At 36.7% G+C, this 20,311-nt stretch overlaps 1 protein-coding gene across 2 annotated transcripts in view; it reads right to left on the bottom strand.

The window, feature by feature from the left end:
* Positions 1 to 20,311, bottom strand: part of hip1 (huntingtin interacting protein 1) — a 42,378-nt gene that overhangs the window by 3,782 nt on the left and 18,285 nt on the right. For both annotated transcript variants that reach the window (XM_026282602.1, XM_026282604.1), the window contains exons 5-28: positions 18,327 to 18,407; positions 17,301 to 17,377; positions 17,107 to 17,168; positions 16,182 to 16,322; positions 15,376 to 15,433; positions 15,183 to 15,258; positions 14,626 to 14,769; positions 14,440 to 14,537; positions 14,261 to 14,333; positions 13,580 to 13,763; positions 11,952 to 12,040; positions 10,645 to 10,761; positions 10,452 to 10,553; positions 7,967 to 8,161; positions 7,725 to 7,872; positions 7,529 to 7,615; positions 6,369 to 6,476; positions 5,836 to 5,972; positions 4,254 to 4,364; positions 4,080 to 4,138; positions 3,721 to 3,814; positions 3,534 to 3,634; positions 1,698 to 1,803; positions 1,486 to 1,609 (exon numbers count right to left, since the gene is read on the bottom strand). In XM_026282602.1, the coding sequence (XP_026138387.1) occupies positions 1,486 to 1,609; positions 1,698 to 1,803; positions 3,534 to 3,634; positions 3,721 to 3,814; positions 4,080 to 4,138; positions 4,254 to 4,364; positions 5,836 to 5,972; positions 6,369 to 6,476; positions 7,529 to 7,615; positions 7,725 to 7,872; positions 7,967 to 8,161; positions 10,452 to 10,553; positions 10,645 to 10,761; positions 11,952 to 12,040; positions 13,580 to 13,763; positions 14,261 to 14,333; positions 14,440 to 14,537; positions 14,626 to 14,769; positions 15,183 to 15,258; positions 15,376 to 15,433; positions 16,182 to 16,322; positions 17,107 to 17,168; positions 17,301 to 17,377; positions 18,327 to 18,407 (2,572 nt within the window). The remainder of the gene's footprint in view (positions 1 to 1,485; positions 1,610 to 1,697; positions 1,804 to 3,533; positions 3,635 to 3,720; positions 3,815 to 4,079; positions 4,139 to 4,253; positions 4,365 to 5,835; positions 5,973 to 6,368; positions 6,477 to 7,528; positions 7,616 to 7,724; positions 7,873 to 7,966; positions 8,162 to 10,451; positions 10,554 to 10,644; positions 10,762 to 11,951; positions 12,041 to 13,579; positions 13,764 to 14,260; positions 14,334 to 14,439; positions 14,538 to 14,625; positions 14,770 to 15,182; positions 15,259 to 15,375; positions 15,434 to 16,181; positions 16,323 to 17,106; positions 17,169 to 17,300; positions 17,378 to 18,326; positions 18,408 to 20,311) is intronic.

Below are 20,311 nucleotides of genomic sequence, written 5' to 3'. Positions count from 1 at the left end.
TTTTACTTTTTATATAACTTTTCAGCATTTTTAAAGAAAATCAGCAAACTTTCTTATTTTATATATATATTAGGGGTGTAACGGTACATGTATTCGTACCGGACCGTTTCGGTACAGGGCTTTCGGTACGATGCGTGTACCGAATGACGGAATGCAATATTTTGTGCGTGGAACATATTAAGTGGTGGAAGTCTCCGCGTTCAGCACAAATCCCGCCCTGCAGCTAAGGCCAGCGAAACACTGGATGCGTGGCGCAAGCATCTCAGCTGCATGGCGTGTCAGTTTTTAATTTGACTCCCATGTTAACAGGTTAGAGCTTGCAGACTGCCTGCATGAGACGCGCATCTCAGGCGCGGCTCGAGCTGCTCGGAAAACACATGCATGCTAGAAATAGAACCGATGCCTATTTTCCACGCGAAATGCAAGCGTGTTGGAAGCGTTTCCAGGCAAAATAAAACAGAAAAATATGTTTATATGTCATTTTGTACACAAATACATATTGATTCATGACACTTTGATGTTTGAAAGTCTATAGGTTGACAAATTCAGATATAAATTTAATTTAAATAAAGAAAGTAATAATTATCGATTTTCAAATATTGCACCTGTCAAACATAGTCTATTTTCAACATGAAGTATAGATATTGTTGTCATGAAGACAAGAGCCTGGTCTGTCGGCGGTCTCCCTCGTCACCTACAGCAGCAGGCACGGCTTGGTTCTGGTGAAGCAGGCCTACAAGCTAAGATTGGTAATCCCGCACTGTAATCATAGTTATTTATTTTTATTTTTCATTATATTTTATTATATGATACTGGTTTGAGACAGAGTATTTGATTTAGTGGAGAACTTTGCAGCAGTATTTTATTTCTTATTCTTTTTTTATTTTATATACATTTTATTAAAAAGTATTTTTAAAAAAGTGTATAGTAATAAACAAACTGCAGTTTAATGTTTGCATTTCTTTCCCTTACTGTAGCGAAAATGAACCAAACCGTGACTTTAAAACCGAGGTACGTACCGAACTTTGATTTTTTGCGTACCGTTACACCCCGGTTTTTAAAAGCTGCTCTAAAGCATCCACAATATCTGCTGCGGTCACTTGACTCATGTGACTGGTCAGTGTTGTTTAAATGTCTTTGCCTCCAGAGAAGAGCGTCAGCACAAGAGCTTGTGTGGAGGACAGCCTGACTGTGTAGACTGGCTCATTCCTGTCATTCATCTCTGGAGGGCTCCATAAACCAGTTTTCATAGCTATAGTTAAATGTGAAATGGGGCAATGAGACTGAGGAGGTCAATGAGAAATAAAATGAGGCTGCTGCTGCAACTGTCACTACTTTCTTCTGGATCTCTGGATTTAATGAATAATGGGGGAATTAAATTATGGGAGAAATGTTGCAAGCCTGATTCGAACCTGACTTTCCCAAATAAGCAGCACAACTTGTTGAGTCAGGAGGGTGTGCTGCACATGTCTAACAAAACCTCACCTGTGTCCTCGATCTGAGACTTGCCGGACTTGGTTGATGCCACGACCCCCGCCGTGGCCTGGGTGACCCCTTTGGAGGCCTGCCGGAGACGGGAAAGGTTTGGACTGTCCTTGTCTGCTTTGACCTAAAGAGATCAAATCGATTACTGTCATTCATTACACTGCTTTAAAGTTCATTCAGGGGCAAATGTTGCTGTCAATTGGTTGTTGTACCTTAGATGCTGCGACCAGTTGAGCCGTGCTGGCGGCGATCTCATGTGAACACACCATCAGCTCCTCAAACTTGCCCTTTCCTTGCACCACCTGATCAGCTGCATCACTACAGGAAGAGAAAAAAAAAAAAAAAAAACAGCTTTACTAGTACAATGGTGATAGTTCATAGATCAATTAGTGTGGGATTGAAACCATATGTGGAAAACACAGACTCCAGAATCTCAAAGTCCAGTCATTAAAATGGAATTTACAGTATAATGTGAAATGGCACAGAATTGGACAACGTTTGGATGAATAAAAATCAAAAGTAGAGCTTTACACAAAATGGACTAATGTCTTTTGGTTATTCAATGTCTTGCGAAATGGACTAATGTCTTTTGGTTATTCAATCGCAAAAAGAATATAAAGTCTACATGTTCTGTGTGTCTAAGGCCCAATCCCAATTCTATTTTATACCCCTTCCCCTTGTCCTTTTAAACAGAGTGTCAAGGGGTAGGGGAGAAAATATTCCCCTAAGGATTGGGACACCACTACAATGCCATCACACGTCATCATTCGTCGTCTAGCTCTTACAATACACACATATACTGGTGTGCATTAGAGCCTTTAATTATCGTTCTGTATTAATGCACTGCTTACTGACACACACACACACACACATATCGGAAATCGTGCAGCTCACACATCCAGCAGCAAGAGGATAAAATCGCTGTTTTTAAGTAAACTCACTCTAAAAAGATAAACACATACACGCAACTTTCATTTCTCTTTCTCTCTCTCTCGAATAGGCAATATTTGAGAAAATGGTTTAGTGATTTCTAATTATTGGGGGGGGATTAGTCTACAGCAGTATTGCCCAGATCAGACATATGCTGTGGCACAATCATGCAGTCTGTAATGACGTTATCAAATATTAGCAATTTTTTGCTAACATTTCTTTGAGTAACATGACCATCAATATGAACTCACAATTGAATGTAACATAAAACAAATGATTACTTTTCGTTAAATCTTTATTTATTCCAAAAAAAGCTTACATTTATGTGTCTTTTTGTTCGCTGTAGCAGCCATGTTGCCGAAATAATTCATACCCCTTAGTTTGAAGTGTGGTCCTGAAAAATCTTCGTTTGAAGGTCTATCTGGCTATTCCCCTCCAACCAAAAGAGAATCGAGACACCACTACCCCTTCACGTGAATGCGTCAAACAGAGGGGTAGGGGAAAGGGAAAGGGGAAGGGCTAAGGGGTAGAATTGGGATTGGGCCTAAGAGTGAACAAGTGGCTCTGTTTTTATTTCTAATGTAAAATGTACTAAGTAATAATACAATTTTATTAAGATTTTAATAAAATCACACTTTTTTTTTTTACATTTATACAGCAAACATTTTTTTGTGCAGCACTTCATATAGCAAAAAATAAGAAGTCAATGTTTTATTGTTTATTGATTACAAGTTTTATGGATTAATCTGATACAGTTTTTGATGATAAATTTGCTTAAGACTGATTTATTAGCATTATTAGATATTACATATTATTATTATCATTAACATTTTAATAAATGTGATAAATTGTTGTTTTATGAATTAAACTAAATGTAATTAAACTATTAAAATGAACAACACAGAATGAGGTTTTTTTTAACAGAATAAAAATTGTATTAAATTAATAAATAATTAAATAATAAAAAATAAACAAAAATAAATACAATGGGAAAATAATTTTATAGGGTCCTAAAAACCTACAAGCTTTCTGTTACCTACTGAGATTTTTAATCACCATGTCACAGCTTCCTCCAAAAATGATAAGATTTTTATTTTCTCACTGTCTAACATACTCACACCAACATGGTGGCACCCCAGCCCACAGCCTTAGAGGCGGAAATGAGCCCCTCCGTCCATCGGGAATTCTTGGCGTAGAACTCCTTCATAGATGCGGCCCCCTGTGATCACAGCAGCATTCATTAACACCCGTTTCTATCATTTTAAGCTCAAGTTTAATTAAAACGTGTTAGATTGGTTAACTCACCCTGCCGCTCTCCACGATGTCCCTCTGCAGATCTTTGGAGGACAGCACCAGCACTTTGATGGCCTGCATGAGATCGGTGCAGGAGGCCAAGATCCTGCAGGGGGCGACAGAGAGCAACATTCACACACTCACAGGTCTGTTTCCAATGCACCAGGGTGGGTCTGCTAATGCGTCTGGGTAAATGTATATGTGCAGCTCTGTCCAAGTGAAATAAGCTCAGCATGGAGACATTCTGATCACTGAATACCCAAATCCACTGAGGAACATCAACCGAATCAAATCTGTAAAACTGCTTTTGAAACTGTAACAGTCATCGTAAAAACATTTTTATGAGTAACACATGACTTGGTCAGCCTGACCTTTCATTGACTTCCATTTTGATTCCAGTGTCAACCGCCCTGGACTTATTGAGCATTTCCTGTTTGAGAGCAAAGGGAAAAACATTTGAGGAGTAGTTTTTGGAGCACTTCATATTTTATTAAGCATCTGTCTGCAGGACAGGAAGAGCAGGGTCTGATTAGTCGTCTGATAACCTCAATCCTGGCAGCGGCTGACTCCACAGCTGCCGATGTGGCTGCCATCTCCTGCTCCACCAGATCTCCCAGCTCCCCTTGCTGCAGTTCTAGACCCCGAGGACGCAACTTCTGTGCAGAGGAATCAAAATAGTAAACTATATCTATTTCTTTTTCATATTTATACATTATGTATACTCACCGAACACCTAAAATTTTAGGTATATAACCAAAGCACACGCTGTGGACTACAGTATCCCACAATGCAATGTACTTGATCTTTCATCTGCAGCATGGCCAATGATTATCTGATATTAAAATCTCTTTCTTGACTCTTGATTGATTGGAGTGCCAAAAATAATTATGACATATTAGCCTTAACCTTCTATTCCAATGTGAAAAATTAATCTGAATATAAATCGGAAATTTTTAAAACCCTCCTTCTTGAATGGATTGTTGACTAAAACGTAATTTTTTTAGTTAACGGAAATAATTTAATTCAAATAAAATAAATATGTAATATTAGTTGAAAAAAACAGAATGAAAAGGAGAAAAGTTATACTGGCGAATAATCACAATACGTTAAAGTAATACAATTGTTAATAAATCTAAATAGAAAAAATAAATGTCAATATCAAAAAAACAATAGAGAATGACAAAAGCACATACAATTACTAAAACTAAAATTAAAAGAAAACTGAAAATATAAAAAAGGGCCTGATTACTAAATGGGGCGAATTAGCGTTAGAGTGCAATTCCATAAAAGCGCCGATGGGAGGGGAAATTTTACGAGTGATTTACTGACAAGGTGCATATTAAAAGAAAACAGATGCAACATCTAATTTTCATAATGACCAGTGCAATCCACCAAGAGCAGTGCAAATTACCGCCTACTTTTAAGACATGCTTTTTTTGGTGAATTTTACTAGCGCAAATCTTAGTAATAAATCATGTTGAGTGATTCATTAAATACTCTTCTCCCATAAATTAACAGATGGGAAGGGAAACTCCCCTAAATGCATATTCAATAAGGTGAGTCACAAAAGCGCTAGTTTCCCACTGCATATCTACAATAAATCCTGACAGTAGTTTTTTTAACGCCAAAAGAGGGTTTGCAAGTAAATCTGGCCCCAAAGCTGGTAACACTTTGACTGCGTCCTTGTTGCATGTACTTTAGGGGTGCACGATATTTATCGGCCGATGATTAATGCGCATCTCATCAGTAAAGCCGATTATCTAATCAGCGGTAAATACCATCAGGTACTGACTAGATGCGCATTAATCATTGGCCGATATATATCGGTGCACCCCTAATGTACTTACTATAGTAATAACAAATTATGTGTAATTACATGCAATTAACCATAATGCAAACCCTCATTCTAACCATATAGTAAATACATGTCGTTAATTACAACTACTTAAATGTATAATTACACTGTAACAAGGACACCTTAAAATGAAAGTATACTAAAACCAATTCTAAATATGAACAAATACTATAATAATGCTAAAATACTAAACACTGTACACAGTACATCACATTTATTTAATCCACTGTTACTATATCAACACGTGGACTGTCTCTCAGTGGCTCGCTCACCTCGCCCAAGGCCATCACGGTATCCAGTGCCGCCCTCAGCCGGCTGCAGTCTGCCGTCCCCATAGACTTCTGCTCCTTGAGCTGGCAGAGTAACGCCAGGGCCTCCGCGCCACACGCCTTCACGTTGTCTGCCAATGCTGCCCACAGACAGACAAAGGCAAGGACAGAAGTAAGAAAGCAGTCAGACGAGCCATCTGTCGCCTGCAGACACTCCACATACGCTCGGGCAGATGCACATTTCCTGTGACGTGATCGGTTGTGCGCGTGGGAACCGCACATTAGCCGTTTTAAATTATGCTCCTTTAAAGCAGCTCTACAGAAACCACCAGAACTCTGGTGACAGAATAATGAACAAAACAGTTTAATAATAGAAATTACATTTACGCTGCCTATATTAAACGGATAGTTCTGGCTCTGGATGCTGATTGGTCGTAATGTGTCTTTAAGGAAGTATTTACATAGAGGTGCACCAGCTGTGCTGATATGATCGGCTCTTTTGAATATGTTTCAGGAGATTGTGGTCTCGTGCTCACCATCAGCTTGCTCCACTGGCACCATGTGTGAGGTGGCACTGCCCTGCATGATGACATCGCCCACCAGGTGAGCGAACTGAGTCACTGCCCGCACCAGTCCGGACACATCTATCACACACACACAGGAAAATCAGTGAGCAACTCTTTCAACATGATCATATGAGCGCCACTCATCTCAACAGAAGTCTGAATGCATTCAAGGTGAATCATTTTTTACAAGGTATATTATTAGTTTAATTTTTTCCAGTGCAGAACTGTGATGGGACTAATAGAAGTTTTCAATAGTGTAAAGTAGCACAGCTGGCTTTAAAATTGTGCTGATATTTTAGCACTGTACTAGCAAATGAGCCAAAACAACTGCCTGACATTATTTCCCCTGTGTCTCAAGTACAATCGTTTCAAATATGATTCAGATATTTATTTTAATGTTTCAGTTTGTTCAGAAAAAGTTAATTTCAATAAAAAAAAAATTCACTCAGCAAAATGATTCAATAAATTCTGTTCATGTTTTTTTTTTTTTTTTGAGAAATATTATCATTGAATTTATTTATTTTATATATATTATTTGGAGTTCAAACTAAAGCTTATATTGAGTAAGGATGCATTAAATTAAATCAAAAGAGACCGTAAAAACATTTATAATGTAACAAATAATGTCGTTACAAACAATGCTGGCGTTTTAAAATTTCTAAAATTTCTATTCAACAAAGTCATGCATCCACTTAATGTGTCAATGAATTCCACTAAAATATTAAACAGCACAACAGTTTTCAATATTGATAAGAATAAATGCTGTAGTAATGATGCTGAAAATTCAGCCTTGCCATTAAAAGAACAATCAAAACTTCAAAAATATTAATATCACAATAACACTAATACTATTGTAATATAGTTTATCAAATAAATGCATCATTTGTTGAAAATGACTTATTTTAAGCTTTAAAAAAACATAACTTAAATCCTACAATGAGAATTATCTAAAATATATAGTTGTCTTCAATTAAGCTAACTAAAAGAGCGAGTAACGTTACTGTTCTTGAACTACTTTAAATGATGTGTAACTTGTAAAGCTATCTTGTAACTCTCACAACACTGGAGTGAATGGTACATTGATGAATGCTGGTTAAGTAGGGAAATGAGTGTGCGTGCATATAATTCACCTGTGTTATCTGATACAAAGGCGTCTCTGGCTGACTGTAGTCTCTCCACACAGTCCAGAGCCACCTGGCACCTGGACACCAGGTAATCTACACACACAGGAAGATCTTTTAATATTCATTACGCTCTCGTAGGGCAATTCCTGCTGTGTGGTATATTCAGTGGGAAGGTTTAAGCTAATTTGAGCTGGTCACTGACCGGCTGAACTGGTGCAGCTGATGTGTGCAGGGTCGTCTAGCTGATTCAAGCTGTCCTGTACAATCCTCCCCGCCTCCTCTAATGCTGCACGCAAAGCCGCCCAGCGCAGAGAGACCAGCTCGCTCTCCAGAGCCTGCTCACGACTCTCCTACAGATAGAAAGACAATGAAAACAGGTATTATAGACTTCATGTTTAAGATATTTAAAGCATTTGTCAATCAATAGTGAACTGAATATTTCACCTTCTCATTGAGTTGGTTTTGCAGGGTCTCAGCAGCTTTCACACCGCTCTCCCTCTCATTGGTCAGAGAGCTTTGCACACGCTCTAACTCCGCCCCCAAACTGGCTAGCCCCGCCTCCTTCTGAGATACAGTCTCTAAAAGCTCCGCCTTCTCAGCCTCTAGAGCAGACAGCTGAGTACTGAGCTGCTCGTTTGACTGTACGAAGAGAGTGAATAGTTACGTTAATTACAAGATTTAATGTGACATCATGAGAAACAGTGATGTTATTGTTTGTTTACTAAAACTACTAAAAATCAATCTTTTCATAAATTGAAAAAGCTTAAAAAAATTAAAATTAAAATGACAACTGAAAATGTACCAATAAAATCTATACAAATAAATACTAATAGTAACTAAATAATACCAAAATAGAGAAAATTAGGGTTAAAAACGAGATACTGACAATTGTAAAGATATAGTGTTCATTTTTTACTTTCATTCCTATCTTTAGTTCAGTGCTATTCATTTAATCTCTCTTCAATAACTGTATATATTGTCTTTTCTTATTTCCATAATTTAAACTTTTCTTTTTGTATTTTTAAAAGCATGGTTAAATGGAATTAATAATTTGGTTTCAACGGTTTATTTATTATTATATACATTTGGTTATTATTCACAGAAATAATTTAAAACACTTGAAAAATAATGCGTATACGTGGTTTGGAACAGCATGAGAGAAAGAAACTGATGACATTTTTATCTTTGTGTAAACTATCCCTTTAAATGGGAAATTTGGGATAAACAGGAATATTTGTCATGTCTGACAAACACTATCCACCTTTGCAAGTTATGTGCCAAAATGTAACATTTTGGGGTGTATTAAAATACCAACTGATTGCAGTGTTGACAATTTTGTAGGCCAACACAGAATTAGCATCTCAATCTGGTTTCCTCAACAAAATCCCATTTTTGAAGCCTAGATGCAATCTCCAGAAGAAAAAAAAAAGTTAAATGCAGGATATAAACAAACTAAACCACATCTGCAAGACTTCACCGTAGCCCTCCATTAACTGTTAATTTTGTTGGGAACGATTATATTTAATGTCTCTGACAATCTTTGCAGTCCCACTTAGCCACTTTATAGTAAGTTTTTTTCAAGACTAGTAAAAGCGGTGAAAAAACACAAGAGCATGTACTGGTGCATTGTAAATATCTCGAGCTTATGTAAACCACAGACCTCATTTCAAGCATTTAACTGAAAACCCATTGACTTCTGGACGACAGAACTGCAAGTGCTAAAATGACTAGACTGTAGAGGGATTTATGGAAGAGCGTGAAGATTAATCTACAACAGGTTGATGAACCGAGAAGTCAAATTTTCCTTCTTTTGAACTTCACAGTTAATTGTCCTACAAAAATATTGTAAGTTTCAGAATTCAAAACCCATGTTAGTCCAAAAACAGCCTTTGTTGAAACCAGACTGCTAAAACGGCGGTTTGTTTCTCATTTCATCTCTATATGATGTCATAAATGTGACGAATGATCAACGCCTACTTCTACATCAGTCTCTTTAGCCCCGCCCACCAATTCATGCCCATAGGAATAGGCGAGTAAATATGAAAGACTAACAAACACAGGATTACTCAAGCAATTAAATTATAGAGATTAATCCAAGGATTATGTACTAATAATCGCTAATAAGCGGTCTGTATGAAAGGTGTTTATTGTGTTTGAAATAGTTTCGCACTTGGCATTGCTCAAAGAATCTGGTTATGTCCTAACCAACAAGTGTGAGTAACAATGCTTTTGCCATGTGTCACTCATGATTGCTTTGTCTGTTACAGATTGCTTGATTTGTAGAGAGTATTTATACATTTGTAACCACAATTATATATTGTTTTCAGAGAACATCACAGCGGTCTCCATCTATTATTTTAATAAGAAAAATTGTTAGCCAATCATAGTTGTGGCCGTTTACGTCCAAGTCTTAAATGTGGCTTGCCTATCAAAATTATGCGTATCTAAGAGAAAATAGCTTATTAATTTAAAATGATCCACCTTACTCTTCCTGTAAAAATGGGCGCAGCCATTTGTAAATTGTATGAGTCTCACTTCCGGTCTCATTCACTTCCAGCTATTTTAGCTGAACAAAACCGCAAACTGGTGTCTTATATTAATATTATTTTAATGTATTATCGTAATTATGAACAAACTGGTTTGTAGTGCAAAGTTTTATAGTTTACTGCACATTGTTATTCTTCTCGTTTTTTCCCTACGGTTACTAATGAACCAGAAGTCTCGCCCACAGACATATTTCCACATTGAAAAAAAAGGTGGATATTATTTTTTTTATGTACAATTCTTGCTAAAGTTTTAAGTGGAACTTTATAAGACAACATTATAATTTAAAAAATAATGCAGTTCATGACCCTTTATAAAGTATTAAGAGAAGGAATGGAGATGGTTTCGTGACAGAGGTGAAGAAGAAGAGAATGATGGGTAGAACCTGTTGGGAGGAGGAGACGGTACTCTTCAGGGTCTCTAGCTCAGATCTGCTGGACATGAGCTCGGCTTGAAGAGCTTGAAGCTGCTCTAACTGAACCTTCTCCTGTTCGTGCACATACAAAGGGACGTGTAAGACAAGCAAACTATGGATACATCAGGCAGAGGGAGTGTGTGTGTGTGTGTGTGGGGCCAACCTGCTGACTGGCAGTATCCTGAGCAGCTTTCAATCTGTCCTGCATCTCTTTTTTCACATTCTCCACCTCATCCTGGGCGGCACGGGCCACCGTCATCTGACGCGTCACCTCAGCATTCTGTGAAACACATAGACATGTACAGTTTAGCACAGAGCCCAGACTCTTGGCTGACCCAGTTCTGGACATTGCACCCACTGTCAAGTGTCTCAGTGGTGGGATCAGAGCGTGCTGCTGAATGGGAGCGAGTGTGATGACAGCCTCTAAGCGTCGCAGAGGAACACCGTGCCAAGTTTCATCTGTGCAAGAAATGGAGTAGAGTCTGCAGGGAACTGGGGCTAAAGCACCTGCAGGTTTACTGACAGGCCTGACGCTGGAGCTCGAGTCAGCAGTATGTAGTGTGCACACTGTGTCTGTGCAGTATGCAAATTCACAATCTACTATCTACACAGAAAACGACTGCATTTGCCAAAACAAGCATGCTGAGTGAGATATTGTATCCCACATCCCAATGTGCTTGACCTTTCATTTCCATTGTGAAAGAAAAGTGAAATAAGTTAAATGATATAATTTTTTATTTTTTTTATTTATATTTTTACTTGGCAATGATGCATTTAATTGATGAAAGGTGACAGTAAATACATTTATACAATGTTACAAAAAAACTATTTCATATATAAAGAAAGATAAACATGTATAGTGATGAAAGGAAAAATATAAACTGTAATTGATGTATATTTATGGAGTAATGCACTATTTTGTAGAGAGGGGTCAAAATTTAAATTTTCACCTGAGATTCAGAGCCAAATCAAAGGGGCAAACATAACTTCAGAAAGATGGCAGCATCATAATGTTACTTTGACTCAGAGATCTGTAGGTATATTAGTTAAACCTGTTGACTTTAGCAATATTTATTGCATTACGTGCCAATGGTAACCATAAAAAAATGTGGAAATGTGGAACATTTTTTATGCCTATAATTCAAGAAGTATTAAAGATAACAATTGTTGTATCCTACCCATTTTCAAATATGGTTTTGTGTTTATCTAGTCATCACTGTTAAAACAGTCATATATGCAAATAATGAATGACCAGGATTAATTGTTAACTCTAAATTCCAATTTTTATGGAACCAAACCATAGGGCCTAAAAAAAATGAAGATGCCAAAAGGATAATATCTAAAAGGACATTAAGATATCTTCAATGCTTCTTGAGTTATAGGCATGCGATCTTTGGTTGTCATCATTTGCCTAATAAAAATATGCATATTTTCACAAACAGGCAGTGTGTGAACTAAACATCAATTCACCTTCCTCAGCAGGTCCGCGTGGCTCTGGACCAGCTCTGTGTATTTCTCCTTTAACTTGGTGTAGCGTTGCTCATTAGCTTGTGCTTTTCCTACAAAAATAAAAAAAAACAAATACACAGTCAAAACATCAATGTTGAGTATCAAAAACACAAACTTTGACATGCCTCAGACCTTCCTCTCTGCATCACAGAACAGTTAGCACCGCTGAGAGCCTCAACACAGGCTTGCAAGCTGGTGAATTGGACTGTGGACTACATGGTTTATTAGGGTTTGACTGGAGACTTTAGTCAACTAGAGTCCCATCTGGCTGTGTTTCTCAGCTCCAGAGAGTTAACAGACTGTCTAGTGGATATGCACTGCTGGCCTGCATCTCTACTGATTCACAGCCCTTTAAAAAGATGGTTCACCCTAAAATTTAAATTCTGTCATCATTTACTCATCCTAGTCCTATTTTACTCATCCTAGTCCTATGTTGGAAACCAAATATCTTGAAGGTAGCCACTGACTTATACAGTATAGAAAATACTATGAAATTCAATTCCACCAGTAACTATTTGATTAGCAACATTTTGTGTTCAGCAGATAAAAGAAACTTAAAGAGGTTTGGGAAAACTTGAGGGAATTTAAATCATGACAGAATAAATTTTTTTGGGTGAACTATCCCTTTAATATCCTCTAACGATTTATTTAGAATACAATGATTGCTGATGTTCCCGAAAAAGCAACCGTTTGAGGTGAACCACTGGGTGTAAATAAACCAAAAAGGAAGGAAGGCCTATCTTTTTTTATTAACGAAAGAGGAACAGAGCAATGGTTGGTCTTGAAGGCCTAATTTACAGCTCTCTAAATATCAAAAGGGATCAATTCCCTTGATCTCTTAACATATAAAAGGTCATTGTACTATACAAACTTCCTGTAAGTTTGAGAACTCAAAACTCTCTCTTTAGTCTAAAAACAACTTCTATTGAAGCCAATCTGTCAAAATGACATGTTGTGGAACGTACGACTCTATGATGTAGTAATTTAGCTAAACACCACCTCCACAGATGACCAACGTCTACTTCTACATCACTGCCTGTTAAGCTCCGCCCACCTATTCATGCGCATAGTGGGTAAATAACGAAAGAGGATTCGAAAGAAGATTCAGTTCAGTTTGGAAAAACAATTTTTGCAGGACCTTCCTTCTGATCCCAACTCTCTAACCTAAACTTTATTTCCAAAGAACATCCAGACAGTGTCAGTAAAAACTTGGTCCTTTGTTCACTTCGTTTTCCCACGGATTAGTTTACAAACAAGACACAATTCTCCACAGGATTTTCAGAGAGACTGAAACAAAGACGATGCTGTGTAAACTCTATTGGATCCAACAGTAATGTTGAAACACACAAGTGTGAGTAACAGTTCATTTGTACTAAGCATTTATGCGTTTTTAACCTAAATCACAGCACCACCCATCTATGAATGATTTAGGCCACTAAACATACACAACTGTTAGCCAATAATAGCAGTAGACCTCAGAGAACAAAACAGAGAACCATAACAGGGTCAAGAAATTTTTATATAATATTCCAAATAAAAAAGAAATTCAGTTTACTATATTGCATATTGTTCCAACAACACACACTTACTCTCGATTTCGCTCAGGCTGCGCTGCTCTTTCTCGGTGTCCTCTTTGACCCTTCGCAGGTCGTCGAGCTCCACCCTCAGGAACTCACTCTCACCCAACGCCTGCTGCTTCAGGTGTGTCTGCTCCGCAAGCTCCGCCTCCAGCTCGTTCACACGCCCCCGCAGGGCTTGACAAAGACGACCACTCTGAGAAAGACCAAAAGAATGATTAGTGTCACTTTTATTTTCACTTCTCTTCCGCTGCACACAACCCTTCGAAAGTAAAATGTCTTCTGCTCATCAATCCTGCATCTATTTGATCAGAAATATAGTAATCACCGTAATATAGTGAAATAGGTTTCCAATTTAAAATAACTGCAAAGCTAAATTTTCAGCCTCATTACTCCAGTCTTCAGTATCACATATTCCTTCAGAAATCATTCTAATATGCTGAATAGATTTCTGATTATCAATGTTTAAAACAGTTATTCTGCTTAATATTTTTGTGGAAACCATGACACTTTTTTTAAAGAACAACATTTTTTTAACAACATTACAGATGTATTTACAATTACTTTTGATCAATTTAAAGCATCCTTACTGAATAAAAATATGAATTTCTTAAAAAAAAAAAAAAAAAAAGAAACAACACACAATACTGACTTCTAACTTCAACTAGTAGCTTATGATCGCCCACTCTTTACCTCCAATCTGAAGGACTCCAGCTCCTCCTTCAGGGCCTGTAGCTCCGCATTGAGCCGCTCAATCAAACGGTCTCTGAGATGAGAGATACATGTTCATGACTCCTATCTTAGCATTTGTTTTAATAAACTCATAGAGCTTCCTATAACTTATATTCTCCAACAGTATTTCCAAGTCTTACTTCTCATCTTTGCGCATGCCGTTCTGACTGTTGAAGTTGAACGGGTCTGTAGCAGCTGAGGTGCCAAAGAGGTCGTCGAATTTGCTGTCCACAGCGCTCTAATGGAGAAAAAAAATCTCTTTTTAGAAACTCAAGTTAAAAGGAAAGTATACAGAGAGTTTTGGATAGTGAGAGTGTGTGTGTTACCGCTAAAGGTGGGATGTCCGTGTCCACCAGGTCTTCCGTCTCTACTACATGTTCGCTCTCAGGGGACGAAGACTCCGCCGGAATCACCACCACTGGACTGATGTGTTCGGAGAGGGCTGACGCCCGCAGGAAGTTTGGCGGATTCTGAAGAGAGATCGAGAGAGATGTGAAGAAAGGAATCTACTGGAAAGTGTATTCAAACCGCTTTTCCCAAAACACTTCCCTACTAGTCGAGAAAACAGACAACTCCACCCTAGTCTCATGCCATTGGTTGAGCTGAAGTCACTATGTTGTGATCCTGAAGCTCAAACTAATGAAAAAAAAAAAAAAAATAGCTCACTTTGCCTTTAAATTTAAATTTCAAATGTCATGCAGATTGAAGGAATATATGTTGTTTTACAGGGCGGCCTTTAGTATCTTCATGGAGTCCATCTGAAAATCCCGATGCTAGAAAACTAAGCAGGCGGATATGTAAATGAGTTACGTGATTTCTTTCCACTAGCTGTATTTTTGGACTCCGGTCAGGCAGGAATCTGTTTGGTATGCAGGAGTCTCACCTCAGGAAGTTGTGGGATCTGAATCAGTCTCTTGAAATACTGCAGGTTACTGGAGCGATAGAACAGACTCTTCAGCCTGGAGAGAGATAAACGGAGCGAAAGGAAAAGATTGAGAGTGTGAGAAATGACAAAAGAATAAAATAGTGGCCGTCTGTGAGACTCAAGGCAGCTGGATAGTGACTGACAGACTCACTTCTTAAACTGCTCCTGGAAGCGATCCCTGTGGCCCTGCAGAGTATCTGCTGGCAGACCTGGAAGACAAGGTGCACAAGACTGAGAGCGCGCACCATTTCACTTTCTATTTTGATTACATTCTGTTATAACAGCCAAAGAAACAACACCAAATACAGAACAAATACAACAGTGTGAACAGCACAATCCACACTGAACCCGATCTTTTCAATTCCAATATGGGCCACTTCCATCTGTGAAACTAAATCAGATTCAGGTCAGATTTTTTTGTATTTCTTTGATCACTCAGTGAATCATTTTACGGTGTTTTACAGAGACCGTGATACACAAGCTAAACTTATCTGGATTTTAACAGTTACTTCTTAAAATCTTAACTTTCTCATCTTCATCCTTCTTATTGCCTGCTCATAAATTTGCAGCCTTTCGCGGCACATAGGTTTATAAATAAATGTGTAAACACTTCAGTGACCTCTGTTTACTTCCATATAACAACGCATTTCTTGCCATCTTGTTATCGTTCTTTGGAGTATGCCGGTCAGTTCAGCACAGTCATTCGTTCACACTGAAATCTGATTGTCACATTTAAAATGGACAATGTGAACAAAAAACGGATCTGAATATTAAATCTGATTTGAGCACTAATGATCATAGAACGCAGCCTTAGTGGCCCAAATCAGAATAATTTGTGCAGTTCACACTGTGAAGATCTGAGTCACATATAAGCAAAAAGCAGATTTGGTCCACTTCTGTCTGCAGTCTGAACATAGCCTTTGTGTGTGAAGAGAGAGATGTGATTTATGGACTCACAGGAGTGGAGTTTGAAGAGCAGTTTGACGGTGTAGTCGTACAAATGACTGGAGTCCAGAATGACCTGGATAAGAGGAGCCAGACGACACTGACCGGCTGCTGTCACCGACACAGAGCGAGACATATCCAATGAGCTGAACACTGTGAAGAATAAAAAAAACATCAACACACTCCCATCATTCCACAGATAACAAAACCCCTTAGAGGATAAGTACCTTTCTTTCATGCTCTAATGCAGATTTACAAATTCTTACTATTAATTCTTAATATAAATTGTGCTATAAATTGTAATTGTAATATAAATAATTGATAATAACATTAACTATTTGTAATAAAAATTATATATATTTTATATATATATATATATATATATATATATATATATATATATATATATATATATATATATATATATATATATATATATATAATTATTATTTTGTTTTTTTTTCGAAAGTTGTATTCCTTTATTGTATGAATCCCTCTTTCATGCCATTCCCTTCAACATGCTGTTTTTCTCAATCTATCGCTCCTATTGCCCACTTCCTTATTCACATTCCTCCCCACACTCCCTCCCTCCCTCCGTCCGTCCGTCTCTCTGGTGATCAGTGATGCAGGCTCCTGTGAGACCCTGTCTTCTCCCTAATGCTTCCAACACAGGCACACTGAGCTCAATCAGTGTTGCAGCTAGATTTTACTGCCCGTTTCAGCAGAAACATCTATTCTGATAGAGATGTAACTGTTTTTTTTTTTTTTTTTACTCTAGAATGCACATTAGCTATTCCAGGAGATTCCAGTCTCTCTCTATTCAAGTAGATTAAAGCTGTATTTGTTTGCCTACAATCTACTTAGAAAACAGCATAACCAAAATGACCTCCGAGGACTTTTCTGGTGCTCAAACAGCTGCACTTCACTTTAAACTTACCGCCTAAGAACAGGTTCAGCTCACACTCCAAGTAATCAAACATCTCCACCGTCAACTGGAAGCTGCATGTTTCGAGAGGAGAGGAAACATGATTAAGTCCCATCCCACGAACACACAGAGCAATTCTAGAACTTGATTTAATAAAACAGCCTGAAAAGAAACGCAAAGCTTGGGAGAAACAAAGCAATACTCACAAATTATTGACGTCGTTCTCACCCGCCTCATCGAGCTGTCTATTTGACATCTGAAGGTTGCCTGGGAAACGGGGATTCTGGGAAAGCAAGTGGGGTAAATGTTATATTAGTGACAGTCTGACAGCAGCCTTTTAAAATACCCATGAAATGGCTCGACAAACGCACATTTCTTTCCTGTATTGATGCATTTCATATTGACACAGGAAGCAGGGCCAAAACAGATTTAAAAAAAAGCTTGTCTGGGTAAAAAAAAAAAAAAACAGGCAATATTGCAAGACATTCTGCCAAACAATGATTATCTACAAAAATAAAACATTATATATAAATTATATATATAATATATACACACACACACACACATATATCTATATAAAATACGTTTTATTATTTATATTTATCTATTTATGTAAATATATATGTATATTTGTGTGTGTGCATATTTATAATTATATATTAATATTGTTTATATTACATTATGAAAATAAACTAAATGAAAATCTAAATTTACGTACATGTTATATATAATTACTATCATATAATCATAAATACTATCATAATTACTTTGATATAATCATTAATAGTAGAATTATTATAAATATTTGTAATATATATTTAATAATACACACACACACACACACATATATATATATATATATATATATATATACATACATATATATATACATACATACATACATACATACATATATATATATATATATATATATATATAAAATAGATGAAAAATATGTAAAATCAAAATTAAATAATAATAAAAAAATTATGTGTATGTATGTATATATTATTTTAATATATTTGCATTTACATTTTTATGGTATATATCTGCTATTATATGTACATTTGTTTTGTGTTGCTTTTGGGGTAATTTTTGTTATTTTAATGACTAACATTTAGTTGTCATGAGGTCACAAGATAACTAAATGAAGACTGGAAATAAAGATCTGAGGAGGAGAGTTGGAAGATGGATGTTCTGCTGAAATCTCCATCAAGGCCTCAGTCACTCACTTTGATGTGAAACTCCATTTTGGTGATGAGCAGTTTGAGGTAGATGCTGCACAACTTGCCATAGCCTTCACTCAGATGACCCTGAGAAGAGAAAGAGAGCGGTGTGAGGGCAAGAAAAGCACTGAACACTTCAAAAGGAAATGATGTCGTTGCCCTTCCGTAGCAGCTAATGAGTCCTCTTCTCATTCTCAGCTCATCAGCTCACTTCACAGTCAGAAGTATGAGTCACCGTGGGCAGATTAAGGTCATGTTTGGTGTTTGTTAACATGTTTGGTGTACACACATAATAGGACCAGCTGCGAGTCAAGTTAATGATCTCATTCTTTCACTTCCTGTTCCCTTCACCACTTACTGTGATATCATAACAGGAAGGGGACAGAGTTGCTTGCAGGAAATATTTCTCCGGAGTCTGATTCCTGCAGCATGTTATCTGCAAATACTCAGAGGGAGGCAACTAAAGGTCTTTCCAGTAGACTAAAGTTGCAATTCAGCATGTTCCATCTGACCCTTTCTTTTGGCTAATGACAGACAGCTGATCGTAAACTGCATTAGAAACACTTGCATTGCTGACAGTGATGCTAAACGGCATTTACAAGTCACTGCATCACGGCTGCTCAGTTAATGCAAAGAAATCCAAAATTGCAATATGGTTTAGGGATTATATATATATATATATATATATACATATATATATATATATATATATATATATATATATATATATAGGCCATGTTTTAGAGTGAAGTGCAGCACTGTTTTCCCACGTGAGCAGCTCATGATCCAGTGTTTTTAGTATCAGCTCACTTTACAGTAAATACTGCACCATATAATCTCATTTGTGTATTTCCTGAGTTTGGAATGCTTATAACGTGCATTGGGAAACTTAAAATGTGCCAACCATTTCCCTAAACTTGAAAAAAGTGAAGCAAGTAATGTAATAATACTAATAATAAACCAACTATTGTCAAACAAAGACCAGCTTTCAGGACTTCCTGTGATTCTCCACCAAAATAAAAGTTTGAAGGTATACCTTTTGGAAATTTTCCAGCCTCTTCTGCCTCCATATATGAGGACAAAAACACATCTCTAGAACTGCTCTGAGAACCGTTTATCGTCATATCCTACACAAACGGAAACGTCAAGGTCTTCACAGCAACCCATCAAAATAAAAGTTTGGTTTAACTTGAAGAAACTGTGACTGAAAAGTGTAAATAAAACTATTTCTAAAAAAGAAAAGAAAATAATAAGCAATTATTTTATAAAAGTTTATTTGATCTCATTTTGATTGTTAAAATGTAAATAAAAACCATTAAAATACAATCCCAAACAAACTGGTAAAGATAAAATTGCATTTGAGAAAAAAATAAAACATTTAATAGGGCCTTAAAAATATATATTTTTGCTAAACGTAATAAATTGGTGTTAAATTGTGTAAGTTTCACTATTTCAATTAATAAGACATGCTTTTTGATTAATATTTTAACCATTAAAATTGAGTCTAGAAAACGTAACGAAAAAATAAATGGGGAGGGGGGGTGGATTTCATAGGGTACTAGATATTTTACAATAATATTCATTATTTTGTTTCCCATTTTATTTAGTAACAACAACAATTACGATCATCATACTGATACATAAGCACAAAATATTTGGCTAAATTTAGCGGAAAAAAAAACATTAACATTTTATCAATATATCTGTAATGTAAAAGCTGCAGATTTTGTACACAAACACCCATTTATGCAATGTAAAAAATTAAATAACCTATTTGCATTTCTACATTTTATATTATATTTAAATGGAGATCAAAAATTTTATCTGGAATATGTTGTCTACTGTTAGATATATTAATCAAACAATTAATAATTTATTTATAAAGCAAAATAAATATAACCGTAGTTGACCACTGTGATAAACAACATAAAATAAATATTCATCAACATCACACTTCATAAGAGAGCTTCATAAGATAAAGGATGTTTGAC

This window comes from Carassius auratus, chromosome 15 (assembly GCF_003368295.1).
Source record: "Carassius auratus strain Wakin chromosome 15, ASM336829v1, whole genome shotgun sequence".
NCBI lineage: Eukaryota > Metazoa > Chordata > Actinopteri > Cypriniformes > Cyprinidae > Carassius > Carassius auratus.
Note: the sequence above shows the minus strand (reverse complement) of the source record. Positions and strands in the feature narration are given on the sequence as shown.